This window comes from Vanacampus margaritifer, chromosome 15 (genome assembly GCF_051991255.1).
Source record: "Vanacampus margaritifer isolate UIUO_Vmar chromosome 15, RoL_Vmar_1.0, whole genome shotgun sequence".
Classification (NCBI taxonomy): Eukaryota; Metazoa; Chordata; class Actinopteri; order Syngnathiformes; family Syngnathidae; genus Vanacampus; species Vanacampus margaritifer.
In genome coordinates, this window is record NC_135446.1 from 9,999,374 (window position 1) to 10,023,340 (window position 23,967).

Genomic DNA, 23,967 nt, shown 5'->3' on the forward strand with positions numbered 1-23,967 from the left:
AAAAAGTGATAGCTTTGCAAATTTTTTTTGGAATATTATGAGGAATCACCGGGCAAAGTTAGATGGGGGGGGTTGTGGTAGTGTTAGAATTTTATAGAATTTTATAATATAAAAAAAACTGGCAGATTTACTTAATAGTTACATTTATTTAAAAAAATGGTAGAATTCCAAGACATTTGTAAATTGAGTGTTTTTGTTCCGTAGGTGAACGGGGAAAGCGTTTCACCCCCTCTTAATCCAGTTGATGGTTTACTCATCACCATGAACTCCAGGCAGGTTCAGCTAGCCACCGACTTCGGACTCACAGTACGCTTCGACGGCAGAAGTCGAGGAGGTAAAGATGAGCTGTCATCGCTCGATTTTTGTTTGTTTTTGTTTTTTTAATCACATTCCCACATTTTACGCCTCCAGAGATCATCCTGCCGAGCACGTACAAGAACGTAGTCAGAGGGTTGTGTGGAAACTACGACGGCATCCGCAGCAACGAGTACATAAAGCCGGATGGGGAGGTCATCAGGGACTTGAACGCCTTCGGAGAAAGCTGGAGGGTCAGCGACCGACTGGCGGATGCTCCCCAGAGCGTCCAAATAGCACCCAGCGCTGGCCACCTTTACAGGTACAATCGTTGGCTGGTACATTTGACAAGAGATGTAAAAAAAACTGATCATTTTCCAAAATTTATTTGTTACATTATGAGGGAAAAAGTAATGAATTTACTTGACGGATTGTAATGAAAAAATTATGATAGTTGCAATTTTAAAAGGAAAGTTGCAATATTACAGAAAAACATAATAATAATTAGTACTAAATTGGAATTAATTACCAGATGAAAAGTGGCAAATTCACAAAAGTTTTTGTTATAGCGGTAATATTACAGTTTTATGGAAATCAAGTGTCAGTTATTAAAACAAAAGTTGTATTTGACTGTGTGTTTGACGTTCAGGCTCAAAGTGGAAATGGATCCAGATTCAGGGTTCGAGACGTCCGACTGCTCCGATGCCCAACTGGCCGACTACAACAGTTCCGCCGTGTGCGGCGCTCTAACGGATGCCGCCGGGCTTTTCACCTCCTGCCACGCCGTCCTGCCGCCCGCCACTTACCACGAGTGAGTTCACGACCACAATCCAACATGTTTATAGCATGATTCTCAGTATGATTCCAACTTCATTCTTGAGTTTTTGAAAACCATAAGTCTTTTTTCTTCTTCTTTTTTTTTTACACAGTGACTGCATATTCGACATGTGCGCCGAGCGGGGCAGCGAAGAGCTCCGCTGTGCCAGCTACGACGCTTACGCCGCCGCCTGCCAGGAGGCCAAAGTCACGCTTGGTCCCTGGAGACAACAGCTTGGCTGTGGTAAGATAAAATAACCTGTTTTGGTTGTAAAATGACAAATATAATATTACTAATGTTCTAATCTTCGTTTTCATTTGTGTGTGTCAGTTCTGTCATGCCAAGGCAACAGCACGTACACGGCGTGCATGTCTCCGTGCCCGGCCTCATGCGCTGATCTGGCGGCGCCGTCCGAGTGCGCCGCCGCCTCCTGCGTGGAGGGATGCCAGTGCGCGCCCGGCTTCGTCATGAGCGAGGGCGGCTGCGTGCCGTACGCGCAGTGCGGCTGCAGCTTCCTCAACAGATATTACCCGGTGGGTACTTACACTGTTTACATTTTTTCTGGATTCACTTTTCGAACATTTTACTCTCAATGTAAAACGAGTGGTGCCATGAGATTGAGATTATTGCTTCAATTCAATCATAATTGCGTGAAAATAGGCTTGTTATGTTTTTTAACCGATGATGACACGAGGTGAAGTAAGATGCAGGAATGTGACAAATATGCATTGTCTTTTCTTTTTTTTCTATGGCTGCCGCGCAGCTGAAGGAGACCTTTGTAACCGAAGACTGCGCCCAGGCCTGCGAATGCACCACCACCGGCGCCGTGTGCCAAGCCAAAAGCTGTCAAGAGGGCTACGTCTGCGCCATTTACGACTACAAACGGGACTGTCACAGAGGTGCGTGCGTGTAAATGTATTTTTAAAAAAGAAAATAAAGGGAAAAAAAGCACAATATTAAGAAAATGTTGGAATATTTTGTTGGAATTTGATAGGAATAATGCCTGTGATTTTCAAGATTTAGGTTGTAAATTTTGGGGAATGAAACCAAAATATTTAGAGAAAAAGTATTGGAATTTGATCAGAATTATCAAATAAAATAAAATTGTAATTTAAATACTAAAGTTGCTATATCACTATTAATGTAATAATTTTAGCTGACATAACAATGCGAATATATATATATATATATATATATATATATATATTTTTTTTTTATTAATAAAATTGTAGTATTTGGAGAAAAAAACTAATAAAGCCTTTTATGTTGGAATGTTTTTACAAAAAATATCAGTGTGATATAATAAGAATAATGTAGGAATATTTAATAGTGTGTAAATATGTAAATAATAGCTATGATAGGTTGTAAACGTTTGAGGGAAAAAAAAGTTTGTTTTTCAAGAGTGTGGGCATATTACTGTAATTATACATTTGTAAATTTAGTTGAACATTTTTATCTTTTAAACAATTGATCTTAAACATGATGATAAAATCACATTTGGATAAAGGGTTGTCATTTCATATGAACAAAAATTCTCACTTTTACAATATAGAATTGTAAGTGTGGGACGAAAAAAAAACAATTTGAGGATAAAGTTCCACAATTATGAGAATAAAATGGAACGTTACAACAATTTCAACAATGTTACAGAAAGATTTAAATTTTAGGTCAAATTAACTCATTCACTGCCATTTACGGCTATAGACGTCAAAAATTAATTTGAACTATTTCTATTAGTTTAACATTTTTTTCCACTTTTGTTAACAAGAGTATGAAAACCCTAAAAAAAAAAAATTGTACATTTATAACAGATATGAAATTTATGATTTGACCTATTGAAGGCATGCAATTAATTACAATTAAAAAATGTAACCGCCTGACGCGATAAAAAAAAAAGACAAGATTATTAAAAATTAGGGGCGTCAGGCGATTATTATTTTTTTATTGTAATTAATTGCATGACTTCAATAGTTAACTCACGATTAATCACAAATTTTACCTCTGTTCTAAATGTACAATAAAAAAAATTCTAGGTTTTCATACTCTTGTTAACAAAAGTAGAAACTAATAGAAATAGTTCTAATGCATTTTTGACGTTTATAGCCGTCAATGGCAGTGAATGAGTTAATTTAAAAAATGTAAAATATTGCTAAACTTTTTTTGTGTTTAACTATAACGGCTGGTCCTGTACTTGTTGTGTTGTATTTCAGCGAGTCCGTGCCTCAGCAATCCCTGTCTGAATGGAGGAACGTGTAACGACATCAACAACGCCACTTACTCGTGCGCCTGTGCCCCAGGCTATGAGGGCTTCAACTGCCAGGATGAGATTACGGGCACCGAAGGATTTGGTAAGAACTAACTCAATAATTTAGAAATTGGAATTGGCGGCTTATTGCAACAAAAAATTCTGGATTTTAATCACATTTATTTACGTATGCGATAGTCATGATAATGTTGGAATATAACGAGAATTATGAGGAATATTTTATTTGTATGAAAACAAATTACAAGCCAACAAGAGGTAACACTAGTTGTTTTTTGGTATGTGGCAATTTTGGAGTTGAAAAAATATGAAACGTGTCTTGACAGAAACTAAATGGATCATCCTGATTGCGGTGCTGGTGTCAGTAGCTGTCGTCATTGTCATCGTGATCACCGTTGTGTGCGTTTGCCAAAGCGTCAACAAGTGAGTCACGTTTCATGTGTCGTTTGTGTGTGTTTGTGTGTTTCCTTTTGTCCCCTAGCAATGAAAAAAAGAGTTGAATCCATTTATGTCACTTAAAATAAAAAGGATGTTATGTATTTTATAGTTTTTAAATAATTCTCAAAATGTACTGCACTATTTTTGTTATATGTAAATTAAAACTGTAATATTAGTTTACAATTTATAATCTTACACGGAATGTATTGTTTTTGCTATAATTATTTTATACAATTAAACCCAATGTAATCTTTTGCTAATTAAAAGGAATTTGTTACACTGATTAGTATCAAATCACTTTCATAATTGAGAATTAATAATTAATACATCATTCATTTAAATATTTTTGAAAAATCTTGTTTAAATTGTTAGTTGTTAAATTACATAATGTAATCATATGTAAATATCATTTAAATTAATAATTTTTTAATTGATAATTGTTAAAATGGTTAAGTGCATTTTAGAACTAAGAAATAAAATGAAATTCAGTTGAAATTAAATAAAGAAAAATGGCTTAATAAAATAGGTAGGTTATGTGAGGAAGAGTATGCGGCGCCAAATTGTGCAAGTGACTCGCCGTGGCAACCCCCAAAATTTGTAATATTAATAGTAATGAATTTTCTTATTTCCAGGTCAGACATTTATGTAATTCAGAAGCTGCCGTCGTCTCACAACCGGTGAGAGTACCGCGATGGGGAGAAAGCACTGTTTAGTGTCTCCCCCTCTTTCTCAACTTATTGATTTGTCTTGGAGATTATTCTAATACGCAAATGGGTAAAATGTCACGTTGAATGCAAGTCATCTCTGTCATTGTGTTCACAGGGAAAACAGGAGGAAAGACAACGAGCTGCGAATGACATCAACCAGTATGTAACACTATTTCACTCTAAAGGGCTTGCATTAGTTTTAAATTAATAAACCACGTTTTAAATTAATAAAACCACATGATTGAAAACACTTTCTCTTAGCATTTAACCTAATTTCAAGTTGTTTTTTTAAATCTAATAAAATCAATTAAATTATGTAATCATTATTTGTATGAAAATAATGATTCTAATTATTCAATTAATTTCCAATCTAAGTAAAATCTAATTAGTTAGGTATTCAAACGTGATGATTTATTAGGGTCTAACTACCATTTTCAGTTTTTTTTTTAAATTCAATAAAATAAACACATACATAGATATTAGCTGATATATTTTTTGGTGTAATTCTCTTTGTAGGTGTCCCCTATGACAACATGGATGAAACGACAACGAACAACATGACAAATATGTGATATTAATGATAATCATCTTTTTCTGTTATTGCAACGGTGTGATTTACAGTTTACTCCTCAGTACAAATGAAATGGAAAGAAGTTTTGGTCAATGTTCTATGTACTCCTCTTTTTCTGCTTTGTTAACTTATGTAGTCAAAACATTTTAACCGGAAACAATGACAAGTGCTTTTCTGTACTTTTTTGTGAATTAAATACCAACTCAAAGTTGATTTTTAAGCTCTTTATTGAACTATTTAGATGAAAGACATAGCTGGGATTTAACATCAAGTAAAAATGATTGGGTTTCTTATGTATTTTATTATACAATTTGCTGAGATGCGTTTCAGAAGGAGGGTGGTGGGATCACATGTTGATTTATCGTATACAACAAAAATCTCCAATATTTTGCATACATTTCAAAACATTGTACCAAGCAATGAAATGTGTACAACTAAAATACTTGTTGAAAAGTACTTAGAAACATACATCAATGATAAACTGTTAAACTGCGACCAAAATCCTGTCATTTAATGACAGTTACTGACATCATTTTTTTTTTGTGTAAAGCCAATCGTTTTTAAGATTATTCTCAAGAGAAGATGACAATATTGTAAATATGAAAATAAGGTGGAATATTATGTGAACCCCCCTGAAATTCCACATGGAAATATGGAATAAAAAATAATTTCAAATATTATTATCATTATTAAGAATTCAAGATAAGTCATAAATTACAGAGAAATATGTAAACATATTAAGATAATAAAATCCAGTGTATCAACTAAGCATTGAAATGAGCAGAACAAACTAAAATAAATATAAAAAAAAAAGATAATTCAAATAAATAATTCAAATAAAACCAGTGTAAAGACTTCAGTTGGGTTGACGTCTCCCATTCTATAATACAAAACATCTTTAAATGGTCCACCGTTGTCAATGTGATCTTGAATGGTTGCTCGTCTACACAGCGGGTGCCCTGAGATTGGCTGGCGAACAATCAAGCAATAATCGCCCAAGGGTTAGACCATGTATCGGAGGGGAAGGTTGCATGTATCAGGTTGTTTATCAAACACAAGAGAAAATGGATGGATATTTTACCAAAATGGCCACCAGTGCAGTCGAAGCATTTTAATTAGAGACGTTCGCAAAGTCTCTTCTCTCTACATCCTGATGTGCTCCAGCACAAACACTTTACATTGTCTTTTAGCAACCTTGTCTGGTGAAACCAGGCTTTGCTCTAGGGGGGCGTAGGGGGGACTGCCGAATGAACGCTCCATCATGCTGCCTGTCCTGAAAAACAGCATCTGTTCCGTTAATTAGCCAGCCGCCATTAAGAAAAATGCATTAGTCTTCATCTCAAGAAAAAGAAAATGGTAGCTGCTAAACAAATCATCACTTGTTTTCAGAAGGTACTGTTACTGAATCACTTAAACATGTTCACATTAGCCACTAGCGTTAGCCACTAGCGTTAGCCACTAGCGTTAGCCACTAGCGTTAGCCACTAATTAAAATAGGCAATAGCCGCTAACTACCTAGCAGTCGACTAGTTCTTCCTTTCGGATGATGAATTACCAATGTGTCAAACCGCTACCATGTAGCAGCTACTACTGGCAAAGAGGACTTAGTCGATATCAATAGTTTTTTTTTCTCCAAACGTTTCGGAGGCTGATATTGGCGACCTTCATGAATACCCGATACATTGAAATAAGGTCGGTATCACTTCATTTTTGACTTGTTGGACAGTTAAGCTAAGCTAAGTTGCAATCAACCATCTAGCCGCTAACTGATCACATGTTCACATGAAGAAAAGTCATAAAGTTAGCAGTAGCTGCTGAATGCTTGGCCACTTGTTAGCCGCTAAGTACTGTCAGCATCTTGCGAGTCCCTCCATACCTGACGTGTTGTGGTCTAAAAGGCAGCGGTTGGTGGGAAAAACTCAGGGATCGCCCCACGTTGCCGGCCGAGGGTGTCGCGCACCTCTGGGGCGTCTGAGCCTCATCGGGCGGTGCCGTGAATTGCAGCTTCATTTTCATGTGTTGGCTTAACTGGAGGTGTGAGGTATGCAGCAAAATAAAAAAAATAAAAAAAAAAACTGAAAAAAGTTTTTGAATGGTTTGCTGGCACTGTACCTCAAAGAGTCCCGTTCCAAGGATCTGGAAGGTGATGGTAAAAGAGATGCTGGAGCCCTTCCTGCAGCGTCCCAGGTTGCTTAAGGGAGACTGACACACCACCGCCGCCACCTCGGGGTCCCGGCGGCCTCCTCCTGCGTGAGCCGGATGATCGGAGGACAGAATGGACGCCGGCCCCCGGGGCGAGGGGAAGCGACGTGCCAGGAGAACTCACCCTGAAAATTCCAACGTAGTCGGACAGACAGGAAGTCGTGCAGGTTGTTGATCAGGGTGTACTTGACCCGGAAGCTCTCGCGAGGTCTGACGGCGCTCGGGCAGGAAGCGGTCATCACCAGCCGAGGACGATTTAAGCGGATGCTGGGCAGTGAGTAAAAAGTGGCAATGTGTCTGGGGAGAAAATGAAGGAAAGTCAGCCATGCAGCCAGGCGACGGGTGGCACACGATAATGGAGCGCTCACCTCGTGTGCGGGAGTGTTGACGGGCGCCATTTTAACACAGCAACCAGTGGGACTTCCAAACCCTACACACAAAATAACTGAGAAAAAGCTGCCGATTTTTGCCTTTTAGCGAGTGCCCGCTATATATGACACAATTCAAAAGGAGTGCCGCTGGCGCTTCAACCTTACTTCACTGGAATGGTCGTCGTCTATGTCCTGGAGCTGCAGCCTGAACAGAAAGTTGTGCTCTTCTAGGGTGCACAGCGTGCTCGGCAGACGCGACCACTCGCTGTCCACGCGGCAAAACGATGCCGTAGTCACCTCAGCTGATTGATGGCTTCAGAAACGCCAGAATGAGACCTCAGTGTTCCCACCACAAAACGGCTGTTTTCCAGCGTAATCGCTTACCACACGTCGTCTACGATCAAAACGGAACCGTCCGGCATCATGGGAAGGTAGGACAAGTTGTAGTTGGGAAGGATCCTCACGTCTGTGATGCAAAGCTCCTCCCGAGAGCCGTTATTCAACACTGAGGGCGAGAGGGGGCGGGGCCGTCAAAGCGGAAGCCTTGCCATGCGACGCGCGGGTGGGCGACGCGCCAGACCTTTCAGGAACGTCAGGTGTTTTCCAGAGATTGTCAGCTGCTGACATCCGACACTGGGAGGCGGCAGAACATTCAAAGTGGTGCTGACTGGGGGAAGACGAGGCCACAGGTCAGAAATTATGAGTGGCGTGAATGTACTTTGTGTCGGAATAACTGCTACTGCAAACGGTTGTTAATGTAACATGGGTTTATGATTGTGTACATGCTAGATGCATTATGTTGATTAACAGTACATAAATCAAACTGCACCCTGTGCCTTCAATTTTTTGAGGTCCTCTCGGAAAGTGCGAGCTGGTGAGCAGAGCTGCAGGAGACTGAGGTAGCCGTGTTCTCTCACCTCCACCTGGTCTTCATCCCACTCCCACACGGTCACCACAATCTGGTTCAATCACAGCAAAAAGTGACTGTGGAGCAATATTACGTCACTCTCATATTATTATTATCAAAAATTAAAACGTTTTTCTTGTGTTATTGTGACTTTTTTTTAATCAATTTGTTTTAATTATGTCTTTCCTTTTATGAAAATAATAAATTAACCTTGGCTTGGAGTGTGTTGACTGGAAGCTTGTCCAGAGTAACCATGAGACGGAAGTAAACCTGTTCTTCAGACAATGCCGTTGACTGCAAAACAAGCAAAGCATAAAATGCCACCCGAGAAGCAAGTTACTGTCATGCCCTCGTATGTGGGCAAGGGGAGCCACTGGCAGCGTTTATCGATTTGGACAGAAGCGTAGGCCACGCCCCTTAAATATACATACACAAAGACTACAGTACTTATAGTTAACATGTTGTAAGTTCTACAGGTGACCAAAGACTGGAAGAAAATAGTCCTAACCTTGACCGGTTCCATCCCAGGACGAACATTGTTATGGTTGAGAAGCAAGCAGCACTCTACAAACTTCAGGGTTGAGTTGTCGCTTCTTCTTCTGTGGTGCTCAACAAAAATGTCACCCTGGTCCTCCTCCCCTTCTCCTTCTTCTACGCTGTTATTCGAGTCGAGCCGAACGTCGTCCAGTTGGGCACCAACGGTCGCCACAGCGTACAAATCGCCCATTTGCTTTGTCATTAACAAACTACCTTTACGCAGCACCAGAAGAAAATAGACGGTCTCACCGAGGTAAAAGTGCGTTCTCTGCTGAAGAGAGTCGCAGTCCGCCGGGTCTGCCGCCTCACCCGCGGCGGGAAAATACACAGCGTGTTCAAACAGCGACTCCATGGCTGTCAACAAAGTTGCGCTAACTAACCATATGTTGCCATGTAAACTAACGGGAAGGCGGACGTACTCAAAGACGGAAAAGTGACGACGGCACGCGTACCGAAAATATCGTAGGGGGTAGAAACAAACAAAAAAGTCCGCAGTTAGTTCACATCTGATGGTTATTCGCTGATAAAACACAAGAGTGGTTAATCGATGCGGCTTTGGATAGGCTCTATTTTTTTTTTAATCAGACCAAAGTAATCGATCGATGAGAGCGAGAGAGAGAGAGAATTCTTATTGGAGAATAACAATTGGGCAAAACTACTAGCTAAAATTTCAGATATTGTTGAAGTATTAGCAATTGGCTTTATTCCCATAACATTTGACATTTTTCTCTTAATATTAAGATTATTTATATATTTTTTGAAAAAGAAAAAATAATTGTGTTATTTAGACTTTACTACTTTTTTTTTTTAAACAAATTATTTTGGCAACTCAAGTGTCTTAATGAAACATTTTTAATCATATTTTTCTCTCATAACATTGCTACTATTTTTTATTGTCATATTACTACTATTATCTTGGAAAAACAACAAATTATTTTAATATTAGTCTTATTTTTCATGAAACGTGTACAAACATTTTAAATAAAAATAACACTGTACTTTAACTGTATACAAATTAAATTGTAATAAAAGAGGATGTATGTAAATAAACTGGTATTACAAAGTGTACTGTATGTCCTGTAACATTAATGATGTTTGCCTTTTAGGGGCGTGGTCTAGTGTGTGATGTCAGGAGCTAGAGTTGGGTTGGTGTGTGGCGTGAGTGTCTAGGCATCGATTGTGGCCTACAGCGGCTTTTTGTGAGTGTTCTCATTTTGTATTGACTGTTGGACACGTCAATAAATGGCTAAAAGTGCATTGCCGACTCGAGCTCTCCACAAATTTATCCTATACTGTATATTCTTGCAACATTGTAATTTCTTTGTAATGTTATGACTTTTTTTGACTTGGAAAAACAGCAAATAATTATTGTAACTTAAGTCTTACTTTCTGGAATAACAATTCATTGATAATTACGTACTCATTAACGTACTGTCAAATCTTTCAATTTCACATAATCAGAACTAAAATTCCCATCTGTTGCCTCTTTATTGTTACTTTACGTAGTGTACATATCGATGTAAAGCCGAAAAACTTAACTCGGTACTCGGTTGTCTGTTTGTGTGACTTTTTATTTCATGGACTTGAACACTAAAGTTATTGTCGACTCGGAACATCCAGAGTCCAGTGACAAATTATCAATGGACGTATTGTTTGGGTCCGGAAAGCCATGCGGTGAAAAAAAGAAAAAGAAAAAAAAAAGACAAGTGTCACATGATCTGGCTTGTATTCCTCAAATAGTGGCCAAGGATGTTCAGTGCAGGGTACTGGGTGTTTATTAGAGAAAAGGCCTTCATTCGTACCAAAGCATTTTTAGAATATCAGACTGTACAAATAAATACTCATCAATAAAATAATATATATCTACTTTAATAAATAATCAAAACGCTGCTTATTTGTTTGTGGCATTAATTGAGGCACAGTGTTTAAAAAAAAACAGGGGGCCACTATTTGAGGAAATTTGGTATGCATCTTGACAAGATTCCTAAAAACGTCTCACAAGAATTTTGTAGGAAATTGAACATCATAACTTGGTGAATAAAAGCATGACAGTTCTTCAAATATCACACATAATATGTTAACGTTCCAGTTGTTCACCTTGCTTTACTGCTACTACATTCTTGTTGTGCAACACATGAAATACTTCATTCCAGCCAGAAAAAGTACCTTTCAAAATAATACTCCAAGTATAGTACCGTTTCAAGCATGTATAAGTACACCAAGCGGACAGTAACGGGTGCACAGCGGAACCTCTTAAGTCCAACAAAAGTAGTACTGGTTTACACGAGGGGTGTGCCAAAAAATCGATTCTCATAAGAATCGCAATTCTCATTTAGTACGATTCAGAATCAATTTTAAATGTCCCAAAATCGATTTTATTTGAATTATTTTATACCGTCTTGCCTTTGACTGTGTGTGCCTTTAGTTGCAGCGCTGTTCATGTTGTACCCAATTTGGCCACTTAGGGGCAGTGTGGTTCCACACGGTCTAATACACTGTTAAATTTGAGCCACATTAAAGAGTACAAGGAAACAGTCACGATCAAATTATTCCAATAAAAGTTGTTTTTTTGCAGTGTGGAGCCGTTCTTTTGAGTGAGAAAAGTGCCGCGAGTAGAGCGCTAATTAGCATTAGCAAGTCAGACTGGAGTAGATCATTACAATTCCTTGCACATGTTTAGATAAAAGAAAAAATCATTGTCAATCAAATCATTTTGAATCAAAAATCGCTCTTAATGGAAAATCGATTCTGAATCGAATAGCAGACCCAAAAATCGGAATCGAATCGAATCGTGAGACATTCAAAGATTCCCACCCCTATCTTACACTGAACTGAAAAACAGCCCCAGATTTACTAGAAAAAGTTGGAATTGTTTGAGAGAAACTGTGTGGATTACTAAATAAAAATATTTGCGTTTCACAGATTTTGTCTTGTATTATTGCAGATCATTTCTCGCAATACTACAGTAGAGCTTTATTCTGGGAACATTACAATATCATCGTAATATCCCAACTTTATTTCTGTGACATTCCAAACTTTTTTCTCACAAACATTTACTCCTGTATGTAACATTACGCCTTATTCCCTGCAAAATTCCGACATATTCCAAGTGACATTGCAACTTTTTTCCTGTAACCATTACAAAATGTAGTTTGGAACTATATGCCTTTAAAAATTGTATCTCCCTTCCGGACCTTTTTTTCTTGTACATTACTGTTTTCTTCCTTGACGTTATTCCTGTAAAACTTTTTTCTAGTAACTTTACGGCTCTTTTGTTGTAATACTGCGACTTTATTCGGGTAAATTCATAACTTTATCTGGTAGCTTTTCTTTTTCCCTCTCGTAAAAATGACATCATTTTTCTTGCAACGCTGTAACTTTTTGCTCATGATTGAACATTTCGTTTTGCACGTGACTCTAATGCACTCGTCCGTAGGTCCTTTCATTGAAGATAACAAAGACAAACAGTCTTCCAGCTGGAAGCATCCACAATCAAAAGGCTGGAAAGTGGAAGTAAAATGGAAACTTTTAGTTCAAGCGCACGCCAATGTTCAAACCACCGGCCGCTTCCTTGTCCTCGCTCCGGACTCGTTGCGGTTGCGGCTCAGTAAGCGACTTCCGTCCCAGTCCCGTGGCCCTTCTTCCCCTGTCCTCCCTGCTGGGTCCCGTCCCTTCTCCCCTGTCCTGGGTGGGTCTTGTTTGAAAAAAGACCTGTCCGAGGCTAACATGGGGCTCTGCTGCCCCGGTGGGGCTTGCAGCGACTGCGCCCGTGGGAACTGTTTGGCGTCCAGCGCGTCTTTATACTGGATCTCGGGACGGATCATCCTCAAGCAGGCCGTCCTGGTGCTGTTGTCCAGCCCCGGCTGCAGCTCGTAGCCCAGAATCTTCACCAAGCCGCTCTGAAAGGGCCTGATGGTTTTGTCCCGGATGCGGTGGGCCTCCACCGGCTTGCCGCCGTCTCGCAGGCAAGCCCCTGCGAGGGCTTCGCGCCGGCTCCTCAGGAGAGCCATTTCCCGCTCCATCCGGGCCGCGCCGAAGGCGTCCACGTCCCGCCAGAAGGTCCGGTTGAAGGCTTGATACAAGTGCCAGTCCAAAGCGTTCCACTGGCGCAGCTTCTCCCGCTGCTCCTCCGTGAGGACCAGATTGGGCGGCGCTTTGGCTGGCGAGCGCCCGCCTCGGACTTTGCCCACCCAGCCGTCGGCCAAAGCGCCGCCGCCTCCGCCGTCCGGCTTCTGCTGCCGCGCGTTGAGGCTGAACGACACCACGGCGTCCAGAGGCCAGCACAGGGCGTGCCGCAGGAGGATCATGGACTGGTCAAAGAACTCTGACACCAAGACCAGCTTGAAGGTCTGGCGCACCACGGCCTCGCCGTGCCGCGCCAGAACCGCAGAGAAGTTGGCGTTGTGGTCCATGCCGAAGTCGAACCACAGCAAGTTGCGGGCGTAGTGGTTGTTGCGGGCACGGGGGTCGTAGTACTTGCCGGGATCGTCCGCAAAGTCGCCCAAGCCTTTGGCTTTCCGGAAGGCGGGCGCCACTTCTTTGTAATAAGCGAAGGACGACTCCGCCAGCGCCACGGGGTCCCTGATGATGGAGAAGTAGAAGGTGTCTGCAGGCATCACCTTCTCCACCTGGGAGACCACAAAAGGGACTTTTTTTTTAATGACGTCTGTATTTAGTTTCCCCCATCCTTTCACGCACTCACCTCAGCTTTCTGAAATCTCATGTGATTGCCCATGATGTGGAACTCGACGACTCGAGGGCCCCGGTAGCCCTTGACCCTGTGGGCGCTGAAGGGCAGCGGGTAGCCCAGCTGGTAGCCCAGCGGCAGCGCGAAGCGCAGGGAGCGTTCTTCCCCGAAACGGTACAGCATGTTGAGCACGGTGCTGCTCGCCGTCTTGTGGGTCTTGAGGAACATGATGTGGGTGTGGGGCCGACAGGGGCCCAGCGACGGGCCCTGGGCGTCAGGGGATGAGAAGATGGAGCGAGCGGCTGGCTGGACGCTGCTGGAAAAAGAAAACACTTTGGTTGTTGCAAGGTTTATTTCTTGCAGCAATGTGACTTTCTTTACATGCTGTTTTCAAGAAATTGTTCCTGCGACAGATCTGACTCAACTTTTAACTCAATATTATGACTGTCCCTGTGATATTACCACGGCTAGGTAAAAAACCAACAACTCCATTTACCTCTTGCTGAAGATAATCCCCAGCAGTTGTCCGGCGAAAGCGATGGCCACGAAGAGCAGCAGAGCTTTCCACACCCACAGCGGCCCCAATCGGCCACACACCAGCCCTCGCAACATCCTGCCAGGCACACGGAATCAACCACATGAGTGTATGTGACATTTGTGGCCAGAACCGCAAAAATCGTGTCTTCATTATGCTCAATTTCCACCTCAATTGATGAACAACTTTTTTCTTGTTAACACTGGGCTTGTAACTTTTTTCCTGCAATAATACAATATTGTTGTAGCATTGTGACTTCTCAAATTACATTATGATTTCTTCCCCGCATTATGAAACAATATTGAAACATCAAAAATATTGAAACATTGTGAACCCCCCCTCCCCCCCTTCAATGTCATTCTCATTCTCACAACATTTAGGCTTTTTGCTACAATGACGTTTTCTACATTTCATTTCTGATAACCCCCCCCCCCCCACACACACACACACACACACGCACACACACACACACACACACACACAGTACTGCAACCTTGTTCTTGAAACATCGAGACTTTTTCCAAATAATATCAAAAAAAAATCCTAACCAATTCATAGCATTACGACTTTTTTTCTTGCAACTTAGACAACCCCCCCCCCCACCCCCCTTTTTTTTTTTAACAGATGCAACACATCTTGAAAATTTATGCTCGGTTGGGCCGGATTTAAAAACAGCTGGCCGTTCTTTGCCCACCTCTGTTTTAAAGCGAAAAAAAGAAAGGGAGAAAAACGGAGAAAGAAAGGCCTTTGCGTGAGAAGGAGGGGGAGGGCGCCCCCACACCCCACCCCCTCAACGTCTGCGTTTATTTCCCTACACAATCCCCACATCACAATTTCGCCGGTTTTTCTCAATCTGCACCGATTTTCTTCCCTCCTGCAGAATGCGAAAGCTACCTGGCTTTCCGTTTGAAAAGCATCGCTGTGTCCCCGGACCGGTATCGGCGGCGACGGCGGTGTTGTTCGTGTGCAGCCGCCGGGAGCTCGGAACATCTCGCTGCGGGGATGAGGTGTAGTCGGATAGGGAGCGGGGCCGAATGACGTCGCAGTAGTTGTGCTTTTTATCTCCTCGAGCTGCTTTATTGTGCAAACAAGAGATTGATGAGCTGGCGGCGCGCGAGCGAGACAAAAGATGCCGATGACTTCCGTTCACTTGCAAAATAAAAGTGTGGCCAAGGTGGGAAGCATATCCGGTCACTTCCAAAATAAAACAACCAAGTGAGCAGCCATTTCCATTTCCCCCCCTCTAAATAAATTTATACTGCAAAAAAAAGGAACAAAGTGTTCCCTTAATTGTTTTGAGCAGTGCATATGCTATGAATATATCATGTACTGCTAAAAAAAAATCTAAACAATTAACCCCTTCAGAGTTCAGACCCATAGATGGTTGCAGTGGACGTGACATATTCGCGTGTCTAAATCAATAAAACGCATAATTTGGATGATGTCAACACTTCTGGTTCATGATTGGATCTTAACTAACCAATCAAAATCGCAAGTTGATTTGCATGATGTTCATGTTAAAAATGTTGCATATAAGCTTGGTAAGTATCCTGGCGTCTACTATAACAACAAAAAATATGACATAAAAATAAAATAAAAATAATTATAAAATAAAAATTTAAAAAATAAAATAAATCCATGTTCTTATGTGGAAAAAGAGACAAAATCAGCAACAACAACAAAAAACAACATTCTCAGCAGAAAAAATGCGGGTCTGAAGGGGCTACGGGAACCTTGTTTTTTATTTTATTTTTATTTTTTTAGCAGTGTGTAATTATCTAATCTCCTCATCATAACGTTTTTTAAAAGGGAGAATAAACGGCATAAACAAATAGCTACATAATAAAATAAAAAAATGTGTGGGATAAGAAAAAAAAAAGAAAACATACAGAAAAGGCCAAAGGTTTGGACACACCTTCTCATACAATGCATTTTCTTTATTTTCATGACTATTTACATTGTAGATTCTCACTGAAAGCATCAAAACTATGAATGAACACAGGTGACGTTATGTACTTAAAAAAAGTGAAATAACTGAAAACATGTTTTATATTCTAGTTTCTTCACAATAGTCACTCTTTGCTCTGATGATTTTTTTTTTTTGCACACTTTTGGCATTCCCTCGATGAGCTTCAAGAGTAGTACTCACTTGAAATGGTTTTCCAACAGTATTGAAGGAGTTCCCAGAGGTGAGAATGACAAGAGTGTGCAAAGCACTAATCAGAGCAAAGGCTGCCTATTTTGACAAAACTAGAATCTAAAACATGTTTTCAGTTATTTCACCTTTTTTTCTTAAGTACACAACTCCACATGTGTTTGTTATTAGTTTTGATGCCTTCAGTGTGAATCTACAATGTAAATAGTCATGAGAATAATGCAAACACATTGAATGAGATGTGTGTGTCCAAACGTTTGGGCCTGTACTGTATGAAAAATTGTTTACTTTATTACATCACACATTCAAATGATTTGGTTTAATGTGAATGTTTTTTAAAAATGCAATAATAATACAATATAATCTTATACTATTTTTCATTTCATTTATTTGTAATCGATTAACTATTATTCAAGGTGCACCTAAGGTGACATGCAAGCGTATACTATACCAAAGCAGTGTTAACCTGCGCCCGTTCAGACTATGTTCCTCATACAGGATCAGCCAAACAAGATTACTCCCAACTGTTGCTCCAAATGCCTGAACCATAAGCTGATAAGTGGGGAATTAGAACTGGACATGTATGGACAAGAAGGAACTAGACCAACGCTTCCTTCACGGAGCCTCAGGCTTTCCCCACATTTCAACATGTCTATACTCGGCCAAAAAAGTGTGTAACACAAAGTACTTAAAAGCCGAAGTTTATTAAAAGTTAATGCTTGCGATTTCTTACATAGTTTCCACTGATGGGTGATATGTTAATTAAGCCCAAATTTACAATGTTATGGTCTTTCTCCAATAAATGTCCCTACAAAAAATAAAATAAAATGAAATTTCACTCTGTTATTAATCCTGAAAATTATAGTCACTTTGTTAGAAACTTCTCCCATATTTTTTTCTCTGCGCTCTATAAACTTGACATTTCTCCCCCCCCCCCCCCCCAATTATTATTATTTTTTTAAACTATTAAGTACTAATGTTAGGACAGAAAGATCGCTCATTGGATCCCCCCCCCCCCCCCAAAAAAAAGTGTGACTTCAAATTTCTCACACATTTCTATTTTAGCGTCCCCTCCTGTCACACCGCGGTGAGGGTGTCTTGTCATTTCCTGTTTTATTGTGAAAAGTCTGACTCCTCTCGTTTCAGGTCCATACCTGTCAACCTCTGCCGATAACTGCCCTTATAAATGATTATGATTCCCCTTACAAACCCCAAAAAAACCTTACAAACACCGTACGACGCATGTTTACTCGCGGTAACCAGACAGTGTAATAGAAATAACAAAGGTAATTTGCATACAGAGTCTTTTATTCAATTTAAAAAGTTTACAATGCAATAAACTGTGCCTTCAGTGCTTCCTATTGTAAGCCAATGTGCATGATTTAGCAGACTTTATCTGCTCTAATGAGGGTCTCACTTGTGAGCAACAGTTGTCACAGTTCAATTTCATCTGTAATAAAGAAGTAAGAGTGTCTGTTCCCATTGTCTTTCTGTACTCTGTATGAATTTTCCTCACATGGCTGAAAACCCGCTCGCTATCAGCATTACTGTGAGGAAGGCTGAGTAAAATTAGATACATCTTTCTCATCAGTGGAAAGCGATCCAGCCCCAAACCAGTTTTCATTTTGAACACATGAGGCCAAAATGTCTCTGGACGAATTGGTTGTCCATCCATGCGCATGTCAGCGCATTTTTTTTCCCCCGTACAAAAGTCGGTGTACGGCGTACATGATTTGAAATGGTAAAAAAACGTATAAAATACGTATAAAACGTACAAGTTGACAGGTATGCAGGTCACTTGCCCTTCCTCGTGTGGTGTCTGTCAACCCTGATCCCTGATTGTTTCCACCTGTTCCCCATTACCCTCATGTGTTAAATAGTCTGAGTTTTCCCTGTCTTGTGCCGAAGTGTTTTCGTTTGAGCCACTGAAGCCTGCCATAGACCACAGCCTTGATACCCTGTTGCCTTGTTGCCTTGTTGCCTTGTTGCCTTGTTGCCTTGTTGCCTTGTTGCCTTGTTGCCTTGTTGCCTTGTTGCCTTGTTGCCTTTATTGCCTTTATTGCCTTTATTGCCTTGTCTCGTGAGAGAACCTTTGTTTGTAATTTTGTATATCTTAGTTTTGTTTAGTCATAGAGTGATTTTTTGTTTTTGAATGTAGTTTTGAACTTCCTCCCTTTTGGAGCGCTTTCAGTTAATGTTTGTAAAGTCTTTATTTTGTCCCTCTCATCGAAGAGCTTTTGTTTTGTTAATTAAAAGCTGCTTTACCCTCCACCTCTTCCTCTGCGTCTGAGTCCAAAAACAGCCTCGTTGTGTCACATCCATTACCCAACATGAGTTTCACCTGACCACTAGCACTGCAGCTTCAATGGGCAAAACCCCTCCCACCAAAAGTCTGCTTGAAATTTCACACACAAACGTGCCCCACTTAGCAGTTACTCACCTGCTCTTGGAATATTTTGCTGACGTGCACTGCGGTGAAGATAAATCTGTTGCTCTTCATCTGCACATGGCAGCCAGTTGAAGTTCATCTCCAGAACGCACAAAACAAATATTTGGCTGTACAGTGTCCTGTTACTGGCTAAATAGACGTTCATTTCCCATGGAGTCTCTATGCAAGACTTGAAACCTGACTGCGGGCTTCCCCCACTCCCAACCACCTCCGCCGCCGCCACCATCACTCCAACAACATACCCCCTCCCATCTGCTTAATCCAGCCCGTGGCGGACTAAATAAAACCTTAGAGGAATTGTTAGGAAATACACATCACAAATGCTCATAATGATTCAGAATTTTTTCAAACAACTCTTTATAAAGATTGGATGTGTGTAGCAATGTACACTCTGATATACTGTAATGCATTAGTGACTGCGAAGTGTCTATTATAAACACAAGATGTTTCCCGCGTCAACACCGCACTTTTGTACTTTGACTGAAAATTTCTCACACAATTCTCTCCCAAAAAGAAATATGACAAACCAAAGATGGGGGGATTCACAGTTCTATTATATCCATCAGAAAAAATAAGACAGATTTTAAATTTATGCTCACACTTTTTAATCTTAATTTTTTTAACTCATTTACTCCCAGCCATTTTCACTGAAGCAATTTGAGCAAACTGATTTTTGCAAGGCCCACAGAATATTGTGTTCTATTACTATAAAAACATGGAACCAACCCAAAAGAAAGTCTCTTTTTTCATTAGGAAAAAAAAAAGTATATTTCTATCTGTTTCCGTTTTGCAGCAATCAACGTTAGAATATAGCTAAGTTTCATCATTATTCACAAATCTATTTAGAATTGTGAGTAAATTAGCTTTTTTCCCCCAACACGGCCCTGATTTTGCTCTGCTGCCACCTGCTGGCCGTTTTTGTAATAGCTACCATTTTTTTTCAACTGTTCTGTGCAGTTGAGAGGCTGCATCAAAGCGTTCTGTGTGCTTAAGCATAAAAAAACATAAGAACATTTCCTTCCTTCCTTAAATAAGACATTTAAATCATTCACTGCCATTGATGGCTATAGACGTCAAAATTTTATTTTAACTATTTCTATTAGTTTAACACTTTTTCCACTTTTGTTAATAAGAGTATGAAAACCTAAAAATATATATATATTTTACATTTAGAACAGATATAAAATTATTTATTAATTGTGAGTTAATTATTGAAGTTATGTGCTTAATTACAATTTAAAAAAAATAATCACCTGATGCAATTTAAAAAAAAGAAAAGATTATTAAAAATTAGGGGCGTCAGGCGATTACAATTTTAAATGACATTAATCGCATGACTTCACAAGTTAACTCACAATTAATCACATATCTGTTCTAAATGAAAAAATAAATATTTTTTTAGGTTTTTAGGTATTTTATTTAGGTTTTCACACTCTTGTTAACAAAAGTGGAAAAAAAATGTTAAACTAATAGAAATAGTTCAAATGAATTTTTGATGTCTATAGCCGTCAATGGCAATGAATGAGTTAAAAAGTGTCTCCCTATTTCGCCCCGCTCCTTGAAGTAACGTTCTTGAACGATTTTCAGCATCAAACATGAAGCGGTCGTGTTCATTATGAGCTTTATTACAAAATATGTTCAAACAGGTACACACACAGACAGTAATGTAGCATAGCTATGATAGCTATGAGAAGGTCAGTCATGGAAAGACGTAAAAGGAATCACATGATCGAGTAATAGGGCCTACATGGTGTAATAACGATTTTCCAAACTGTCTATTTTTAATTGCAAAATAGATTTGAAGTCAATACGTTCGCTGGCATCGATTTAGGTCATCTCATCTTCGACTTTGTCTCGCCTGGTTTACTGTTGAAAGACACATGCAGACATCATTCATGATTATTATCGTCATACTGTATATTGCAGTCGGCGCCATTTCTCGATGTATTACAATGCCATCATGTATTGATTTTTGTCTTCAAGTATATCCACACATTGCATAACTGTATCGTGTTCCCGTTGATTAGATATGGTGATATCATTAAGACACTGATATATTGTAGATATCATTGTCAAAATATCACAATATAATTTTACAAGTTACTCTGTCATCATATCAGCTTTGGCCAAATGCCATGATATCACAATCGAAGTAATCTAGTTAATTCTTACCTCAAATAGATATATCATAGTTTTTCTTCCAGTACATTAACTCATTCACTGCCATTGACGGCTGTAGACGTCAAAAATTCATTAGAACTATTTCTATTAGTTTAACATTTTTTCTACTTTTGTTAAGTTTTTTTTGTTGAGTATGAAAACCAAGAAAAAAAATATTGTACATTTAGAACAGATATAAAATGTATGATTAATCGTGAGTTAACTAGTGAAGTCATGTCATTAATTACGAAAATTTTAATCGCCTGATGCCCCTAATTTTTAATAATCTTTTCTTCTTCTTCTTTTTTTTTTTTAAATAATCTTTTCTTCTTTTTTTTTTTAAAGAAAAGATTATTAAAAATTAGGGGCGTCCGGCGATTAAATTTTTGAATCATAGTTAATCGCATGACTTCACTAGTTAACTCACAATTAATCACAAATTTAAATCTGTTCTAAATGTACAATACATTTTTTTCCTAGGTTTTCATACTCTTGTTAACAAAAGTGGGAAAAAATGTTAAACTAATAGAAATAGTTCAAATGAATTTTTGACGTCTATAGCCGTCAATGGCAGTAAATGAGTTAATAATAATGAAAGCACTATATCGTGATGCCATCGGTAAACTAATGCGATACAGTATTAGCGGGAGTTTCAATACCCCAATTAGTCCACTAATTAGTACAATCATGTGCCTTATCGCCACCATTTAACAAACTCCACAAATGTGATATGCTTAGTATGAAAGGGTGCCCAAAAGGGAGCCCTGGCCCCTACCTCTTTTCCGGAACAGGTGCCACAGATGCATCCGAATAGCCCGTTGATCATTTGAATGGAGCAGAGGATGAGTTCAATGCTGGCCGCCACCAATAGGGTGGAGAACAGCCCCACGTTGAATTCAACTACACCCTCGGGGATGATGCACCAATTCCACATGTGCTTTTCTGTCAGGTAGCTCCCACTGCTGCAAAGACAAACAATAGAGGGATGGTTGGCAGTCATTTGGCGCTCAACGCGGGTGTGATGTCATCTTTTGTCCAACTTTTTTCAACTATTATAAAATCCTTCCATGTAAAGCATCGAACCGACGGATACCTGTTTGCAAAGGGAATCCCCCATCTTGGAAAGGGATTTTGCGAATTGCTCCAGTAGCACAGCGGCCCATTGGAAAGGCCAAGAGCGGCCGCGCTCAGGCTGTACACGGCCCCCGCCACGCCGACGGCTGCAAAACCGATGGACAGGAACATCTGCACGGAGTGACCTCGTGTCAAAAGTTTTTTCGTTGCGTTAAAAACTGCTGCTTTGTTTGCACTCACCCCGCAGCGGTTGGCACAGCATTTGCCAGAACTGGTCAGGTGAATGTGGATGGCGGGAATGAGGACCTATCAGATAGAAGTAGCAACAGAAGGCAAATGGTATTTAAAGAAAAAGAAAAAAATGACATTTGTGAATTTTCGAGTCAGTCTCGAGACCGGAAAGCACAAAGAAAAATTGCTGTTTTGATTCCATGTGCCCATTTAGAGTTATTTTGACCGTTTCCATGGGTGCCTCAAGGACATCCTTTAGGTCAGAGCCAGTTTCTATCATGAGCATACTCTCAAAAAAGTCTAGAACCCTCACAGAAAAACACAAAGGGAGTCGGCCATTTTGTAAGAAAGTAGCCGTTTTCACCCTTTCTTGGGGTGCCTCAAATGTGAACTAGTTGAATTTTGTCAGATTCCTACCAAATTTGATGCAGATATTCTTCACGGATGGGCAATAAAAAAGGGGATGTTTTTTGATTTGATTTGACGTTTTTCACGCCGACCTTTTACATTGTGACCCCGTAAAATCGCTTTTCGAAACACTAAATGTTATCGGTTTGAAGTTTATCTTTGCAAGGCTGCGTCGGTGTTCCCGCAGATGTGCAACACTATTGACATTATAAGTCCTGCCTTCTGTCTCTGATTTGTTGTTTTTTCTCAGTTGGGGTGGTTTCTTACATATGAAGGCACAGGTTTTTTTTCACAGGTAATATTTATCATGTCAATTCAAGACAAAAAAAGATTTTTAAATTTATAAACTCTACCTTTATTTTTCTTTTTTTTTCATTGCGTGTGGGCGGAGCTTAATGATTCAATGAAACACTTGAGATTTTTTTTTTGCAGAAAAAAAAAAGAAACACTTGCAAATTCAGCTCCCAAAGCTATACTTTTACCTGGCAACATTGAATTTAATAGCCACAGTCATGAGCAGAGCCACCAAAAAAGTCACAAGCGCCCATTATGGAAACCACAAAAGAAGTCTGCCATTTTGGTTCTCACGCATCCAGCCGCTCACCATGATTCCCCCTCCGATCACTCCTCCCATGTATTTAACCTCCTCAGTGATCCTGGGATGTCCATCCCGATCTGCGGCTGCATACTCGGTCTTGAGGTCAGGGAAGAAGAGCACGATGTTGCAGATGATGGACACCAATGCCAGGACGTAGAGGGGCACAGCAATGACCTTGGCGCACGCTCCCGTACACATGTTTGCAGGTGAAAGCACAAAATAACACAGAGGGGATTCCTGTGTCAGGTATATTACTATATATAGGATTTGTCCTCCAGTGTGTGGGTGGGTGGGTGTGTTGTGGAAAAAGGTGGAACTATCGGTGATAAGCGCACACACAGAATGATTAGACATTTTATGGCCTGGACTTTATGTTGTGGGAGTGTGTATCCCCAGTATTACCATGACAGTCACAAGAGTCTCCTTTGTTTGCTTTGCGCCTTTTTCCTTTCCAATAACACATATTATGAAGAAAAATATTTGAATAGAAACTCATTCACTGCCATTGACGGCTATGGGCGTCAAAAATTCATTTGAACTATTTCTATTAGTTTAACATTTTT

At 40.0% G+C, this 23,967-nt stretch overlaps 4 protein-coding genes across 14 annotated transcripts in view; 1 reads left to right on the top strand and 3 right to left on the bottom strand.

Moving 5' to 3' along the window:
• Positions 1–5,303, top strand: part of zanl (zonadhesin, like) — a 40,738-nt gene extending 35,435 nt beyond the window's left edge. For 3 of the 4 annotated variants that reach the window (XM_077544802.1, XM_077544807.1, XM_077544803.1), the window contains 11 exons: positions 205–334; positions 412–616; positions 944–1,105; positions 1,224–1,354; positions 1,442–1,644; positions 1,875–2,010; positions 3,322–3,459; positions 3,701–3,797; positions 4,445–4,489; positions 4,635–4,678; positions 5,036–5,303. In XM_077544802.1, coding sequence (XP_077400928.1) covers positions 205–334; positions 412–616; positions 944–1,105; positions 1,224–1,354; positions 1,442–1,644; positions 1,875–2,010; positions 3,322–3,459; positions 3,701–3,797; positions 4,445–4,489; positions 4,635–4,678; positions 5,036–5,091 — 1,347 coding nt within the window. In that variant the 3' untranslated portion in view covers positions 5,092–5,303. The remainder of the gene's footprint in view (positions 1–204; positions 335–411; positions 617–943; positions 1,106–1,223; positions 1,355–1,441; positions 1,645–1,874; positions 2,011–3,321; positions 3,460–3,700; positions 3,798–4,444; positions 4,490–4,634; positions 4,679–5,035) is intronic. The other variant, XM_077544804.1, reaches the window with a different exon arrangement.
• Positions 5,300–9,666, bottom strand: trappc14 (trafficking protein particle complex subunit 14). 4 transcript variants are annotated; one of them, XR_013288396.1, is made up of 11 exons: positions 9,079–9,666; positions 8,781–8,864; positions 8,493–8,622; positions 8,244–8,330; positions 8,048–8,168; positions 7,829–7,976; positions 7,661–7,722; positions 7,417–7,589; positions 7,203–7,336; positions 6,172–6,363; positions 5,300–6,059 (listed from the first exon to the last, which is right to left on the bottom strand). XR_013288396.1 is itself a non-coding variant. In XM_077544811.1 (11 exons), exons 1-11 carry the CDS (start codon positions 9,457–9,459, stop codon positions 6,234–6,236), a joined length of 1,602 nt encoding a protein of 533 aa, XP_077400937.1. In that variant the 5' UTR covers positions 9,460–9,666; the 3' UTR covers positions 5,300–6,233. The 4 variants fall into 4 exon arrangements, 3 of the variants coding, with proteins under 3 accessions (XP_077400937.1, XP_077400938.1, XP_077400939.1); XM_077544811.1 differs by adding an exon at positions 6,967–7,118 and having other exon boundaries at positions 5,300–6,363; XM_077544812.1 differs by adding an exon at positions 6,967–7,118 and having other exon boundaries at positions 5,300–6,377.
• Positions 9,667–10,653: 987 nt separating this feature from the next.
• On the bottom strand, positions 10,654–19,122 carry gal3st4 (galactose-3-O-sulfotransferase 4). 5 transcript variants are annotated; one of them, XM_077545233.1, is made up of 5 exons: positions 18,925–19,122; positions 15,224–15,403; positions 14,291–14,407; positions 13,810–14,110; positions 10,654–13,735 (listed from the first exon to the last, which is right to left on the bottom strand). In XM_077545233.1, exons 2-5 carry the CDS (start codon positions 15,244–15,246, stop codon positions 12,659–12,661), a joined length of 1,518 nt encoding a protein of 505 aa, XP_077401359.1. In that variant the 5' UTR covers positions 15,247–15,403; positions 18,925–19,122; the 3' UTR covers positions 10,654–12,658. The 5 variants fall into 5 exon arrangements, with proteins under 5 accessions (XP_077401359.1, XP_077401363.1, XP_077401361.1 ...); XM_077545237.1 differs by lacking the exon at positions 15,224–15,403 and having other exon boundaries at positions 13,810–14,107; XM_077545235.1 differs by lacking the exon at positions 15,224–15,403.
• A 1,472-nt stretch (positions 19,123–20,594) lies between these two features.
• Positions 20,595–23,937, bottom strand: tm4sf21b (transmembrane 4 L six family member 21b). Its single transcript, XM_077544837.1, has 5 exons — positions 23,411–23,937; positions 22,408–22,473; positions 22,187–22,338; positions 21,869–22,055; positions 20,595–20,799 (listed from the first exon to the last, which is right to left on the bottom strand). The coding sequence occupies exons 1-5, from the start codon at positions 23,756–23,758 to the stop codon at positions 20,797–20,799; spliced, it is 756 nt and encodes a 251-aa protein (XP_077400963.1). The 5' UTR covers positions 23,759–23,937; the 3' UTR covers positions 20,595–20,796.
• Positions 23,938–23,967: the final 30 nt, after the last annotated feature.